Source organism: Pistacia vera, unplaced genomic scaffold (genome assembly GCF_008641045.1).
Source record: "Pistacia vera cultivar Batoury unplaced genomic scaffold, PisVer_v2 Contig35, whole genome shotgun sequence".
Classification (NCBI taxonomy): Eukaryota; Viridiplantae; Streptophyta; class Magnoliopsida; order Sapindales; family Anacardiaceae; genus Pistacia; species Pistacia vera.
Window position 1 is genome coordinate 1276088 of NW_022196168.1, and position 13972 is coordinate 1290059.

The following is a 13972-nucleotide window of genomic DNA, read 5'->3' on the forward strand; positions in this document are numbered from 1 at the left end:
AAACTCATTTACCAAGTAGGACTTATAATTCTACTAGGACTCCAACATGTTTGATTCACTATATAAATAGAGGTCAAACCTCTCATTATGCATTCAGAAATCACCCATAGCTTTAACTCATAAATTCTTGTTCTAAATAATCACCTTTTCCCATCGTAAATCTTAGTTTCGACTAACTTTACCATCTTTAGCCACAGCAAAGTTGTGCTTCGGCCACTTTGTGTTAGTCTAGCCCAAACCTTTTTCGCTCTCAGCCCTCACTAAGTATAGACTAACCCTTTCTGCTTTCAGTCCTTACTAAATACCTTTAATTGTGCTGAGTTGAACGTCGGAGTGCCTATGACAAATACCACACTAGTGTCACCTAAGCCTTCATGTTCCCTTTCCTTTTTTGTGTAGGTTCATCAGATTGTTTGTGTCTCGCTTCTTACAAGATCCGTCCATTCTGAATCAATCAAAGATTTTACTGTTTACAATTAATATAAGGTGATGGATAGTTTCTGAAATTCTCCCAATTTAAATTTATGTGGAGATTAAATTTTTTTCTCTTTGTTTTCCTAATCTTTCTCTTCTAACTACACATGAATAACTGAGTGGTTTGATAGAGATTTTTGAATATATTACTTAAAAAATCTTGAGTTAGAATATTTTCTTAATTATTAATAAGGATAGCCATTAGAACTCTTACTCGATAAATATTTATTATAAAGCCTATAAATTTATTGACATTCCTGTAATATAGTCCGAACACCTCGGTAATTTAAAAAAAACGAATTTTTTTTTTTCTCCTATTACAACTTACGCATAAAACCATAGACAGTATATATATAATTATATATGTTGCCAACGTATTAACCGCAAAGACTGCTCAGCTATCGCTCGTTCACTGCAGACGACTTATTCACAAATATTTATCTGGTTTGTTAAATTCTGTTTTCCTTCTATTTTAATTCTTCTATTTTTTTTCGGAGAACTATTATTATGAAAAAAGAAGATTAATCAGAGATAACCGAGCGAGATTTGTTTCGATAGTTTGGCTTATTTTCTTGTATTTTCTTTTTTCTTGATAATTTTCTTGTAAGTTTGTGTTTATAAAATCTTATTTAAGGCGGAACTTCTTTATAAATTTGATCTCCATGTTATAAATTTCAAGACGTCCGCATTGGAGAATAATTATATGCATATTGATAGGTAGATATTGAACGAAGAAGTCCTATAGCTTTCCAAGATGATCTATATGAATGAAACTTTTCATTTGTTGCAGATCAAAATACAGTGGCTGCAATTTTAGCAACCACAAGCAAATGGCTGTTTCAAATAATAAGACGAGAAAAATTTTGGGAAGTGAAAGGATGGAAGAATCGTCTTGTCAATCAAGAAAATGGGAGAATTTAGATATTGACTTGTTGAACAAAATATATTCTTATATACCCATTTCTGAATTGTCAAGTAATGTGTGTTCAGTGTGCAAATCATGGCAATTAGGCTGCTGGGAGTTCTTGTTTTGGAGAAAAAATATGCTTGATTTGAGTCTGGCCATGCCTTTTATTGGAAATCTTGATTCAGGAACTGAAAGATCTCTGGTAAATCGCGATATAATTAGAGAATGGTTTATGCATGTTGATGTGAAATTGATGAAGCTATTAAAGAGTTTAATGAACGGTAAAGATGCACATGGATTATCTTTGGAATACTGGAGATCGTCTATCAAGGATATTTTCATTCCTAAAGATCTTGATATTTCAGATGAACTTCTTCTTTACTTAGCAGAGAGGTATGCTATTCCAAATTATTTGTATTACTACATTCTGTGCAGATTTTCTGATTTTTTAAAAAATTCGGACTCAGAACTCTTACTAGTAACTCTTACCTAGAGTTTGCAAAATTTTGTTTTTCAGTATCCTCTTGTTAGCAAGAGTTCAAGTTTGGATTTTAAGTCTAATCCTAATAAACTTTGTATATATATCATATTGTCATGCTCAGTGTAATGGTCCATTTGGTATGGTTTATTCGAATAGAGCTTATAGAAGAAGAGAGTACAGTGTGAAAATTTTGTTAATTGTTTGGTTAGGAAAATGTGAAGAACTTTTTAGTCTTAAATTATAAAAGGAATTTATTATAAAATAATATATCAAGTCAAACTTATAAAATAGAATGGGGTATTTTATTAATTTTATTACTTTAAATAAACTCAAAAAAAGCTTATGAAAGAAGCTTATATGATTTGTAAAATGTTTTATTTAAATCTTATAAGCACTTCTAAAAAGCAATTAAACAACATAAAAAACATTTAAAAGTGTTTATGGTTTTAAATAAGCTCCTTTAACCAATATGTAACCTCAACCAAATAGGCTCTTAGTTAGCTAGATTTTGTAAAATTTTGTTTTCAATATTAGAAAAGGACAATACTCTGTGAACTTATATGAATTCTTGTACGTAAGAGTTAACTCTTGTTAGCGAGAATTCAAGCCCGGATTTTAAGTGGCACCAAAGAAATTTTGTATAGATGATATTGTCATGTTGAGTGTAAATAATATTGTAACTAGGTGATGATGTTTATAATATCAGACGAACTTCTTTACTTAGCAGAGAGGTATGCTATTCAAAATTATTTCTATTACCACATTTTGTGGAAAGTTTTTATTTTTTAAAAAATTCGGACTTGAGCTCTTACTAGTAAATCTTAGGTTAGCTTGAGTTTGCAAAATTTTGTTTGTCAGTATCAGAAAAGGACAATANATCAGAAAAGGACAATACTCTGTGAACTTATATGAATTCTTGTATGTAAGAGTTAACTCTTGTTAGCGAGAATTCAAGCCCGGATTTTAAGTGGCACCAAAGAAATTTTGTATAGATGATATTGTCATGTTGAGTGTAAATAATATTGTAACTAGGTGATGATGTTTATATTATCAGACGAACTTCTTTTCTTAGCAGAGAGGTATGCTATTCAAAATTATTTCTATTACCACATTTTGTGGAAAGTTTTTATTTTTTAAAAAATTCGGACTTGAGCTCTTACTAGTAAATCTTAGGTTAGCTTGAGTTTGCAAAATTTTGTTTGTCAGTATCAGAAAAGGACAATACTTTGCAGACTTATAAATTTTGTACTTAAGAGTTAACTTTTGTTAGTGAGAGTTCAAGTCTGGATTTTAAGTCATGTAAGACTTAACTCTTGTTAGTGAGAGTTCAAGTCTAGATTTTAGGTCATGCAAGAGTTAATCTTGTTAGCGAGAATTCAAATACGGATTTTAAGTCATGTAAAAGTTAACTCTTGTAAGCAAGTATTCAAGTCCAGATTTTAAGTCATTTAAGAGTTACTCTTGTTGTGAGTTAAAGTTTGGATTTTAAATCATGTGTTAACCCTTGTTAGTGAGAGTTCAAGTCCGGATTTTAGATCAACAAGAGTTAACTTTTGTTAGCGAGAGTTGAAGTCCAGATTTTAAGTCATGCAAGTGTTAACTCTTGTTAGCAAGAGTTGAAGTCCGGATTTTAGGTGATGCAAGAGTTAAACTGTTGTTAGTGAGAGTTGAAGTTTGGATTTTAGGTTGTGTAAGAGTTAATTGTTGTTAGTGAGAGTTGAAGTCTAAATTTTAGATCATGTAAGAGTTAACTCTTGTTAGTGAGAGTTGAAGTTCGGATTTTAGGTCATGCAAGAGTTAACTCGAAGTCCGGATTTTAGGTCATGCAAGAGTCAACTTGTTAGGGAGAGTTAAAGTCCAGATTTTAGGTCATGCTGTATTTAACTCATGTTAGCAAGAATTCAAGTACGGAATTTAAGTAATACAAGAGTTAACTCTTATTAGCGAGAGTTCAATTTCAGATTTTAAATAGACACCAAAGAAATTTTGTATTATGCTCAGTGTAAGTAATCTTGTAAATAGGTGATGATGTTTATTATTTTGCAGAACTCCTGGGCTCGAAAGCTTAGTTTTGTCTCGGTTATCAAGAATTTCAAGAGAAGGGTTTGCAAAAGCTCTAAGTAACTGGAAAAATGTTAAGCAAATATGTTTTGGAAGGTTCAGTGGCATATATTTCAAACAAATTATTGAAGAGATTGGCAGAAACTGCACTGAGCTCACATCACTACACATTCACCACCCTTGTCTCCATTTGAATGCAGAAAATGCAAAGGTGGTGTTGAAAAATCTGCCGAAGTTGAAGACGATAAAATTCGAAGGTGCCTGCTTGTTTAGAGGAGAAAGTTACAGTCTTTTGTGGACAGAGTCTTCGATGCTGGAGGCAATTTATTTTAGTGATTGTTTCTTGATGCGTGAGGATTTGATAAACTTGGATAAGGCACAAAGCATCAGGTTTATATTTGACAAGGAAAGGAATTTATGGAAGGCTGAATGTTGAAATGAGCAAAGACAGAGTTCATGTTCATGGATTTGCCAAACCAAATTTGATTTGAGTTTGTGTTTGTGTTTGTGTTCATTTTGGTTGATTGTTTTGAAAAAGATTGATTTGAGTATGACGTTGAGTTAATAACATTTTAATTAAAATGTATCATCTTCATGGATTTGTTTTAGAAATGTTAGAATTGAGTTTGATGTTGGGTTGGGATGAAGATGAAGATGATACATTTTAATTAAAAATAAAGTAGTTTTTTTTTTTTTTAATAATTATTGATTTTTTGTTCAATGATTCATATAATATATAAGCAATTATAAAGTGGGGATGTTTGTTAATTATAAATAGTGTGTTTACATGATGTCATGTGTTCAGAAGCTCCATGATTCTTCTTCACTATCATTTTACTCCCTCTTTTATTATATAATGCCTTTCCATATTTTCAGAATTTCCCTGTTAATTTCTTTATTTTGTCGTTTTAATCATTTTAATATAAAAATATATATTTAAGGGTATTTTAGTCTTTTAAGCGTGAATTTAACACATTTTATTGATGCATATTAACCGTAAATGGCAAATTTAACTACTTTAAAGTTTAAACTACCCATGAAGGCATGAAATGTAGTGAACGGTGTCGTTTTCCTCCTCAATCTCACGGTCCACTCTTCTAGCTTCGCCGAATTACGGTTAAGATCCCCACTCTGTCTTCTTCAGCCCTGATCATTCACCATAACTAACAAACCAACGATTATCAATCCATCTCAATCTCATTTCCAATTTCATTTTCAATGGGCAGCACCAATAACTTCTTTCCGTCAGCCTCCGTCACCAGCAGCGGCCGCCCAGTTCTCCTCCAAAACGAAGTCGAATGCAATCTCCTCTCCAACGTCGACCTCGAACCCGACGATAACAGCAACCCCAATTTCTTCCCTCCCTTAAAATCCGGCCTCTTAATCCTCACCACCCACCGCCTTCTCTGGCTCTCATCCTCCGCCTCCGCCGCCGCCAACTCCAACTCCACCTCCACCGCCGCCGCCGTCCCGCTTTCCGCCATTACCCACATCCTCTCCTCCAAAAGATCCATTAAGTCCGTCTTCCATTCCCCGCGCTTCCGCTTCCAAGTCTCCGTCACTGGCGACAACCGGGTCGGTGAACCTGGTCCGGATTCGGTTCCGGGTCGGAATACGGGTTCTAAGTCTGTGGTGATCACGGCTGTTGTGAGGGGGAAGGGAGATTGGGAGGTGTTTGTGGCGAAGTTGTGGGAGTGTTGGAAGGGGAGAGCGTGGGAAGTGACCAGTGAGAAAGTGGGTGGGACTGGGTCGGGTTTGAGTTCAAGTTCGAGTTCCGGGACGGGTCCAGGTCGAGGTGGGTTGTATGGGAGTGATGGGTCGGTGAGAATGGTGGGCGTGGCGGGCATATTGAGGAGGGAACAGGAGAAGTGGGAGAGTACTGACAAGAGCATGCAAGAAGCTTTTCAAGACTTGAATGCTCTCATGGTATTAAATTTATTGTTTTTGTTTTCATTCAAATTTGTTAATATGTTTTTATGTACAAAGTGTTTGTTATGAAATCTTATGTATAAGGAATGATAACTCTTGGAAGTTCTGAATGTCCAAGTTTATCAAAGAAACTGAATTCCCTCGGCTGCAGTTAAATGATGTGGTTTGGACTGGAGGTTTGTTTATTGATTGTGTGTTATGTTTTGAGAAGTTTTCGTAAAAATTGATGGTCTGTTTGGTATAGGAACAAAATTTTTCATTTTTGAAAATAGGGGATATAAGATATTTTATTGGAATGGATTTGTTAGAAATGACTTGAAAAATTATTAAAAACAGTTTTTGTATACAATTCTAAAAATTATTGTAAAGTCAGAAAACGAAAAAAGTGATTCACGGTAGTTTGCTTCTGTCTTTGATTTGCTTTTATTGGATTCTCTATGGGCTTCATTTAAGTTTGTTTAGCCATTCTTTGTTATTGTTTAGTTTGGGTGGCTTGAACCTAAAGAACTGTTTTGGATTTACAGAGTAAAGCTAAAGAGATGGTGATGTTAGCAGAGAAGATGAAGCAGAAACTTTTGTCTGGCTCGAATTCTCATACTGGTTCAACAAATGAAGAGGAAGTGGGTTCTAAAGAAGATATGCAAGAATTGTTATTGAGTGTTGGTATTATATCTCCAGTTACAAAAGAGTCAGCAGGTGCCTTGTATCACCAACAATTGTCCCGCCAGGTTTGTTGCTCACCTATTCATGGTTGTCCCAAGTAGCTCTATAGTATTATTATTTTGATCAAAAGCATGTCAAATGTAAGAGCTTTTAGGTCTAGAAGGGTTATTTGAGCAATACAACTAGAACTTTTACTAACGATCGTAGAAGTTGTCCGTAGCTTTTGGTGTATTGGGGATTCTAGATGAAAAAACATATGGAAGTGATGTGATCATATTTCCAATAACTGATTTCAAAAACCATTTGAAGGAATATGTTTACAATCAGTTTACGTGGGGCTAAAATAAGATTTGGCAAACGAAATGTCTAAGAAAGAATTATTAGGGTAGATTGGTTTAAGTTTGTAATAGATTTTGAGTTGAATTAATGAAATGTCTAAGAAAGAATAATTAGGGTAGATTGGTTTAAGTTTGTAATAGATTTTGATTTGAATTAAACTAATTATTTGCTGGAATCTCAAGACAGTGGAAGAAATTGGGGTAGATGTACACCAGGCTTCTTATGGTTTTTATTTTTACAATTTAAATCCAATTTAAACTTTTGGATTTCCTGATAACTTGCATGTTTTCAAAGTAAAGTTGACCAAGAGGTCTTGTAGTGGAATCTCCACAAGTCTTCATTTTGCGTTTGTATATGCCTTACTTTGTGAATCAATTTGCATTGAACTCACATGAAGAGACTCCTTAGAGATTAGGCCTTATTTATAAGTTTAAGACTAACTTTGTTCTTTAAGAGATCTAATCATGTTTCAGGGTGCTTCCTCCTTTCATCTTCTTATTAAATTTCTGCAATGTTATGTTTCTTGTGTTTGTACCCTGGTGACAAATAGTATTTTTTGTTTTGTTTATCTGAGTTTTTTATGAACTTTGTAAATGCCTGTGTAGAAACAGAATGTTTTTCGAAAATAGTTTTTGTCTCTAAAGGGATAATTCTGTTTCATTATTTCTTGACACTTAGTTGGCAGATTTTGTCAAAATTCCGCTAGAGAGAGCTGGAGGAATGATCAATCTCATTGATATCTATTGTCTCTTCAATCGTGCTCGGGGCACAGGTTTTCTTCTTTCTTTGTTTTGTTTCTCTCTCTCTGTTTTTTTTTTTTTTTTTGGTTTCCTGTTCTTCAGTCGAGAATTACTCACCCGCCCTACGCCCTATCTTTATGCACAGCATTGATCTCACCAGACGATTTGCTGCAAGCATGTTCTCTTTGGGAGAAGTTTGATGTGTAAGTGGGATATTTTCCTCACTTTTCTGTGTGGCAAAGTGTCCTTCTATTTGAGATTATAGTGCAAAATGTGGAATCTAATTTATATTTGTATTCATCTCTTAATAACTCTATTCTTTTTCTCATAAGACAATGCTAAATGTTCAAGTCATTTTCTGTGTTTTACTTTTTTCGACAGTCCAGTAATGCTTCGGAAGTTCGATAGTGGAGTCATGGTCATCCAGAACAAGTCCCACAGTGATGAGGAGGTGATCCCTTTTATCTTTAAGCTGTTTCATCTTGTTGAAAGCATTTTGTGTTTATGTTTGGAGTGTATTTCTTTTCCTTTTTGAGTGGAGATGATGGAATTGACTGAAGGCTCAAGATTGCTGTTGCATTTCATAACTTCTATATGAGAAAAGTTATGTAGCGATCAATAATACTATGCTGTGTATAGAAGTATCTACTGTATAAAATCTTACCTTGAGTATATTTTTAACTCTTGGGGTCTAAAAAAATATTCCTCATCTTTTACTCTTTAATATTATTAGGGATATCTTCATTGCATGAATATCTAGATTAATCTTATGTTTGTTGGTCTGTGCTTCATATGAATATATTGCAATCCAGGCCTCTCCATAGGTCTCTTCAAATGTGCCATGTGCCGCTCCTACTTTTAGCTGATAGTTTTTTTCCTATCTAAAACTCATAAAAGAAATTAGCTGCTATTTTCTGTCATGTTTATTGTTAGTGAAATAAGGAAAAAAAAAAAAAAAAAAAAAAATGGTGACATTTTTCTTTTCTGACCATGTAGAGAGAAGCTAGGTGGCAGCAGGCAATTTGACTTCAGTCTTACCACCTTCACTGTCATATTGAATGTGTAATCTCCTGTTGAGTCAAACATATAATTATTATATGGTTTCCTTTGGCTTCATTAGTTTTAATTAGTATGATAATCACTAACTACTGCTGTTAAGAGCAGGTTTTTGCTAGAATCAAAGCCCTGGTGACGAAGCCTGAAGCCCTTCAAGCTGGAATAAGTGCCAGTGATGCTGCAATGGCATTAGGGATTGCTCCAGCTATGGCCAAGGAGCATCTTCTAACTGCTGAGAGCAGAGGTATAATGCTCTGCTGCTTTCTCAGAATATTAATGAGTTTTCGGATCTAACAAATAATTAAATATTATTGCCAGGTCTTCTATGCAGAGATATAAGTCCAGATGGCTTTCACTTTTATTTCAATCTGTTTCCTGAAATCGTTCTAGATGACTTGTACTTGTAAGTGAAGATTCTTACTGATTTTATGACTTTCATTTTTTCTATATGCATTTGTATCAGATATGTTTTATACGTAAGTGAAAAGATCATAGATAAACTACTGGATAGGTTTCTTAAAACACCATGCTGCAATCACAATTAATTGTAACAGAGCTCTCGAAGGAAAAAAAAAAAAAAAAAAAAAACCAGTTTTCTGAAGTTATCCAGTAAGTCAAAAGGCTAATGGAAGAGACAGCAATGTCTTATGATTTAGATTCAATAATATGGTGTTTTTGCTTAATTTTAAATTATCTGTTTATGTATCTTAATATTGTGTTTGGTTCAACATGGTTTACCTAATGTAAAAATAATCAATGTCTAAAGTTGTCTTCTTGAGTCAATTTCAGTTTGAATTGAATGATTTGTTAATTCAAGGTATTAGAGCTGTATACTAGGCATTAACGTTCAGTTTGCATTAGAGAGGTCAGTAAGGATGTAATTTCTTCTGTGTCGCAGCATGGACTACTGAGCGTGGCTAATCAAAATATAAATTTAATGCTCCAAATTCATCTTTTCAATCTCAGATGTGTTAATTTGTCTTTTATTTTCTAGTTTTCCCCTTATGCTGGCTTTTGAGAGTCATCACCAGTTTTTCTGTCATTTATTTTCCTTTCTGTTGGCTTTAATGATGTTGATGTCCATGGCATTCTTTTATTTTTAAATTATCAAGTGTTTAATCATCAGCAATTTTTTTTTTTTTTTTCAGTTATTATTATTATTATTATTTTAAATTTATTTTTCTCTTCATTGTATTTATGATGTGCATTGTAACTGTTTAGAGTCAAAGAACATGGGATCTATAGTACATGGGTCAAAGTTGCAGCCGTTTCTGGGTAAGAGGTAAGAAAGACTGTTTTCTCCACTCCTCTCCCCTTTCCTTATCATGCTGCCAAAATAATACATCTTAAAATTGGTCCAATTTAATGAACATTGAGATGTAGTTATCAAAGTCTGTATTTGTGATATATGAAGTTTTTCCTTTTTCTTTTTCTTCATCAGTTTCTGTCTCTTCTAGGTTGTGATGAGTGCATAGGCTCAAGATTTTGGAACCACTCACTGACCAGATGGATGTGCCTGACTTCGATGATAAAAGATATTCTGAACTAGTGCACCGTTCAGGCTGACATTTACTTCTTTGAGTCATCTTTACAAGTTGCAAGTTTGATTTCCTTGCTGTCTTGAAGATGGTAAGGGACCAAGTCCATAATTTTATTTGCATCCTGTTCATTGTAAGTTGTAACATAGAATAAAGTCAGGCTATCAGTGGAGGATGGAGCCAATTTTAGCATGCATACAGGTGATTGATGACAGATATGTGGTTAAATCCATGTTTTTTTCTCCACATGGTCATTCTTTAAACGGAAAAGCATTCTATATCTCTGGTGGTGTGGGCTGTGGCCAGTTTTGTTACCTTACTATTTGTAAAACTGTAACTTTCGCAGATTTAAAACATGCCCAAATATCCATCTTGTCTTCCATTGCTCCTTTTGACATTGCTTTGGAGGTCGCTATAAGGATGGGAAACTGTAAATTCTGATAAAAGTCAATTACAGTCATAGCCCCTCTCTCTCTCTCTCTTTTTTTTTTTTTTTTTTAAATATATATGTATTCTTGGAAAAACATTTTGTATAGTTATTTGCTCCCTCGGCATGTAATAATGAATTGGGTATTGCTGTGAAGAAATATTGTTTCTTCTCATTGAAAATGTTCAGGATAAAGCTTGTGTGTGATGGCAGTCCATGGAATTTTCATTATCTTCACACGGAGGATGGTACAGTTTTTCCTTCCACACTATCTCATTCTTTGATGTTAAAGTTGCTGCTAAATTCTGCAAGACTGGCAGTTAGGGTTAGAATATGCTAACTTTTATGTAGTATACCAGATTTTTTTTGGTACTGTGAGAAATGTTATTAACGGTTTTTACTGATTTGTATTTTGAGGCAAATGCCTATTTTGTTTTTGTGAATGGATAAAAGGAAATAGCAATATGGGTTGCATCGTATTTGTAACATTCAATTTTAAAATAAGCCAAAGTATAACCTTTTATAAATATGACAAGTATTATTTGTTATCCATTACAAGCTTTATCCTTAACGTCTTTGTCTATTAAAAACTTCAAGGCTTAATTACTATCCAATTATCACTTTTATACTGAATTATATATTTTTTTTTATTGAAGGTATCAAACTTTTAATTGTTTCTATTAAATATACCAAATTTGTACATCGTCAAACACTTTAGAGACTGACCTCTAACACCGTTAAAAATAAATGATGTAGAATTTTTTTAATTGTAAAATGTGAATGTGGAAATTTATGAGAGTTGACATATACATGTAGCCTTGATGGGGACTTTTCACCAATTTTAATTCCACAAAAAGCACAAAATGCATCAAAAATAACCAAAACCACCCAGAACGAAAACCTGCCCTGATTCAAAACTTATCCTAATCGTGTAACCAAACAATTAAGCAATCATTGAATAAATCTTATCAAGAAAAAGAAAATATCCTAATGAAATCTACTTAAATTTTATTTTCCATCTTCAAATCTGGTTCGATTGAAACATAATAAAAAGAAAAATAAGAAAGTTTTCGGTTAAAGTGTTCTACAAACGTGAAGCATGAAGAGCAAACCTTTTTGGGTTTAGGGTTTGTCGGATGTCGTTGTCTCCAGTATTAGGCTAGGTAACTTTTCCTTTTATTGGTTTTTTGTTATTCATAGGGTGAGGTTGTCGAAGTTCGTTGATTTTTTATTATTGATTGTTAGTAGGTGGGTGTGTTGTTTATTTCATTGTTAAATACTGATTGTCAGTGGGTAGGGTGTATTGTTTATTTAATTGTTAAATACTGATTATCAATGGGTGGGGTGTGTTTTTTTTTTTTGTTTTTTTTTTTAATTATTGATTGAACAACCAACTGTTATGACCATCTTCAACCACGAACACCAAATTAATGCAAGTTTCACACCAAATTGGTGTGAAACACTGTTGCACTCCAACCTATTGCACCAAACATTATACAAAAAAGAATATTTTTTAGAATATTTTCTTTTTTTATTTTTATTAATAATTAACATTAATCTATTTTACTAATTATTTATATATATATTAATTAAATATTGTGAATGATATTTTATTAAATAATAATTACTTTGAAAATTATACTAATTTAATAAAATTAAGCATTTACTTTATCAAATAAACATTATATTTAATATAGAAAAATATTACATCTAATATAAAATACCAAAAAAAAATATATATTTTATAGTATTCCGGTAGATTATAATCTATCAGAATACTAAATTGTTATTTTAGTTTATGTTATATTTTCTTTTAATTTTAGTGTTTTTAAATTAGTGTTAATTTTTATTTTGAGTTATTGTAGTTTAATATTTGCATTGAATAAAGTTTTGTTTTTAATTTTTCATTATTTTTTGAATTATATAATTATTATAAATATTAGTATAAATAATAATCAAATTAACATAAATATAAATAATAAAAAAAAAACTGCCAAAATAATACATCTTAAAATTGGTCCAATTTAATGAACATTGAGATGTAGTTATCAAAGTCTGTATTTGTGATATATGAAGTTTTTTCTTTTTCTTTTTCTTTATCAGTTTCCGTCTCTTCTAGGTTGTGATGAGTGCATAGGCTCAAGATTTTGGAACCACTCACTGACCAGATGGATGGGCCTGACTTCGATGATAAAAGATATTCTGAACTAGTGTACCGTTCAGGCTGACATTTACTTCTTTGAGTCATCTTTACAAGTTGCAAGTTTGATTTCCTTGCTCTCTTGAAGATGGTAAGGGACCAAGTCCATAATTTTATTTGCATCCTGTTCATTGTAAGTTGTAACATAGAATAAAGTCAGGCTATCAGTTGAGGATGGAGCCAATTTTAGCATGCATACAGGTGATTGATGACAGATATGTGGTTAAATCCATGTTTTTTTCTCCACATGGTCATTCTTTAAACGGAAAAGCATTCTATATCTCTGGTGGTGTGAGCTGTGGCCAGTTTTGTTACCGTACTATTTGTAAAACTGTAACTTTCGCAGATTTAAAACATGCCCAAATATCCATCTTGTCTTCCATTGCTCCTTTTGACATTGCTTTGGAGGTCGCTATAAGGATGGGCAACTGTAAATTCTGATAAAAGTCAATTACAGTCATAGCCCCTCTCTCTCTCTCTCTTTTTTTTTTTTTTTTTAAATATATATGTATTCTTGGAAAAACATTTTGTATAGTTATTTGCTCCCTCGGCATGTAATAATGAATTGGGTATTGCTGTGAAGAAATATTGTTTCTTCTCATTGAAAATGTTCAGGATAAAGCTTGTGTGTGATGGCAGTCCATGGAATTTTCATTATCTTCACACGGAGGATGGTACAGTTTTTCCTTCCACACTATCTCATTCTTTGATGTTAAACTTGCTGCTAAATTCTGCAAGACTGGCAGTTAGGGTTAGAATATGCTAACTTTTATGTAGTATACCAGATTTTTTTTGGTACTGTGAGAAATGTTATTAACGGTTTTTACTGATTTGTATTTTGAGGCAAATGCCTGTTTTGTTTTTGTGAATGGATAAAAGGAAATAGCAATATGGGTTGCATGGTATTTGTAACATTCAATTTTAAAATAAGGCAAAGTATAACCTTTTATAAATATGACAAGTATTGTTTGTTATCCATTACAAGCTTTATCCTTAACTTCCTTGTCTATTAAAAACCTCTGTTTTAAAAACCGGACCGGCCGGTTGGACCGGTTGGACCGTGAACCGGTAGCTTCTCCGGTCCGGTTTAGGTCTCTAGGGGGTTTTTGAAATATTTTAAAATTATGAGGGTTACTTTGTGATTTTATAGGGGTATT

The 13972-nt window shown here is 33.0% G+C and overlaps 2 protein-coding genes across 2 annotated transcripts; both read left to right on the forward strand.

Annotated features, from left to right (window-relative positions):
- The first annotated feature begins 855 nt into the window (after positions 1-855).
- Positions 856-10648, forward strand: LOC116139316 (vacuolar protein sorting-associated protein 36). Its single transcript, XM_031424994.1, has 11 exons — positions 856-918; positions 1265-1774; positions 5150-5849; positions 6377-6580; positions 7533-7626; positions 7740-7797; positions 7976-8045; positions 8759-8894; positions 8969-9053; positions 9872-9932; positions 10108-10648. Exons 2-10 carry the CDS (start codon positions 1305-1307, stop codon positions 9927-9929), a joined length of 1875 nt encoding a protein of 624 aa, XP_031280854.1. The 5' UTR covers positions 856-918; positions 1265-1304; the 3' UTR covers positions 9930-9932; positions 10108-10648.
- Positions 2179-4620, forward strand: LOC116139315 (putative F-box/LRR-repeat protein 23). Its single transcript, XM_031424993.1, has 2 exons — positions 2179-2593; positions 3909-4620. Exons 1-2 carry the CDS (start codon positions 2550-2552, stop codon positions 4357-4359), a joined length of 495 nt encoding a protein of 164 aa, XP_031280853.1. The 5' UTR covers positions 2179-2549; the 3' UTR covers positions 4360-4620.
- Positions 10649-13972: the final 3324 nt, after the last annotated feature.

Bases quoted from the DNA above. Each gene is read 5' to 3' on its own strand.
- LOC116139316 (XM_031424994.1), top strand. From the start codon at position 1,305: ATGGCTGTTTCAAATAATAAGACGAGAAAAATTTTGGGAAGTGAAAGG. The intron at 7,627-7,739 runs GTTTTCTTCTTT...CTTTATGCACAG, and splicing joins CAATCGTGCTCGGGGCACAG to CATTGATCTCACCAGACGAT. The intron at 9,054-9,871 runs GTAAGTGAAGAT...GTAACTGTTTAG, and splicing joins GTTCTAGATGACTTGTACTT to AGTCAAAGAACATGGGATCT.
- LOC116139315 (XM_031424993.1), top strand. From the start codon at position 2,550: ATGATGTTTATAATATCAGACGAACTTCTTTACTTAGCAGAGAG. The intron at 2,594-3,908 runs GTATGCTATTCA...ATTATTTTGCAG, and splicing joins CTTCTTTACTTAGCAGAGAG to AACTCCTGGGCTCGAAAGCT.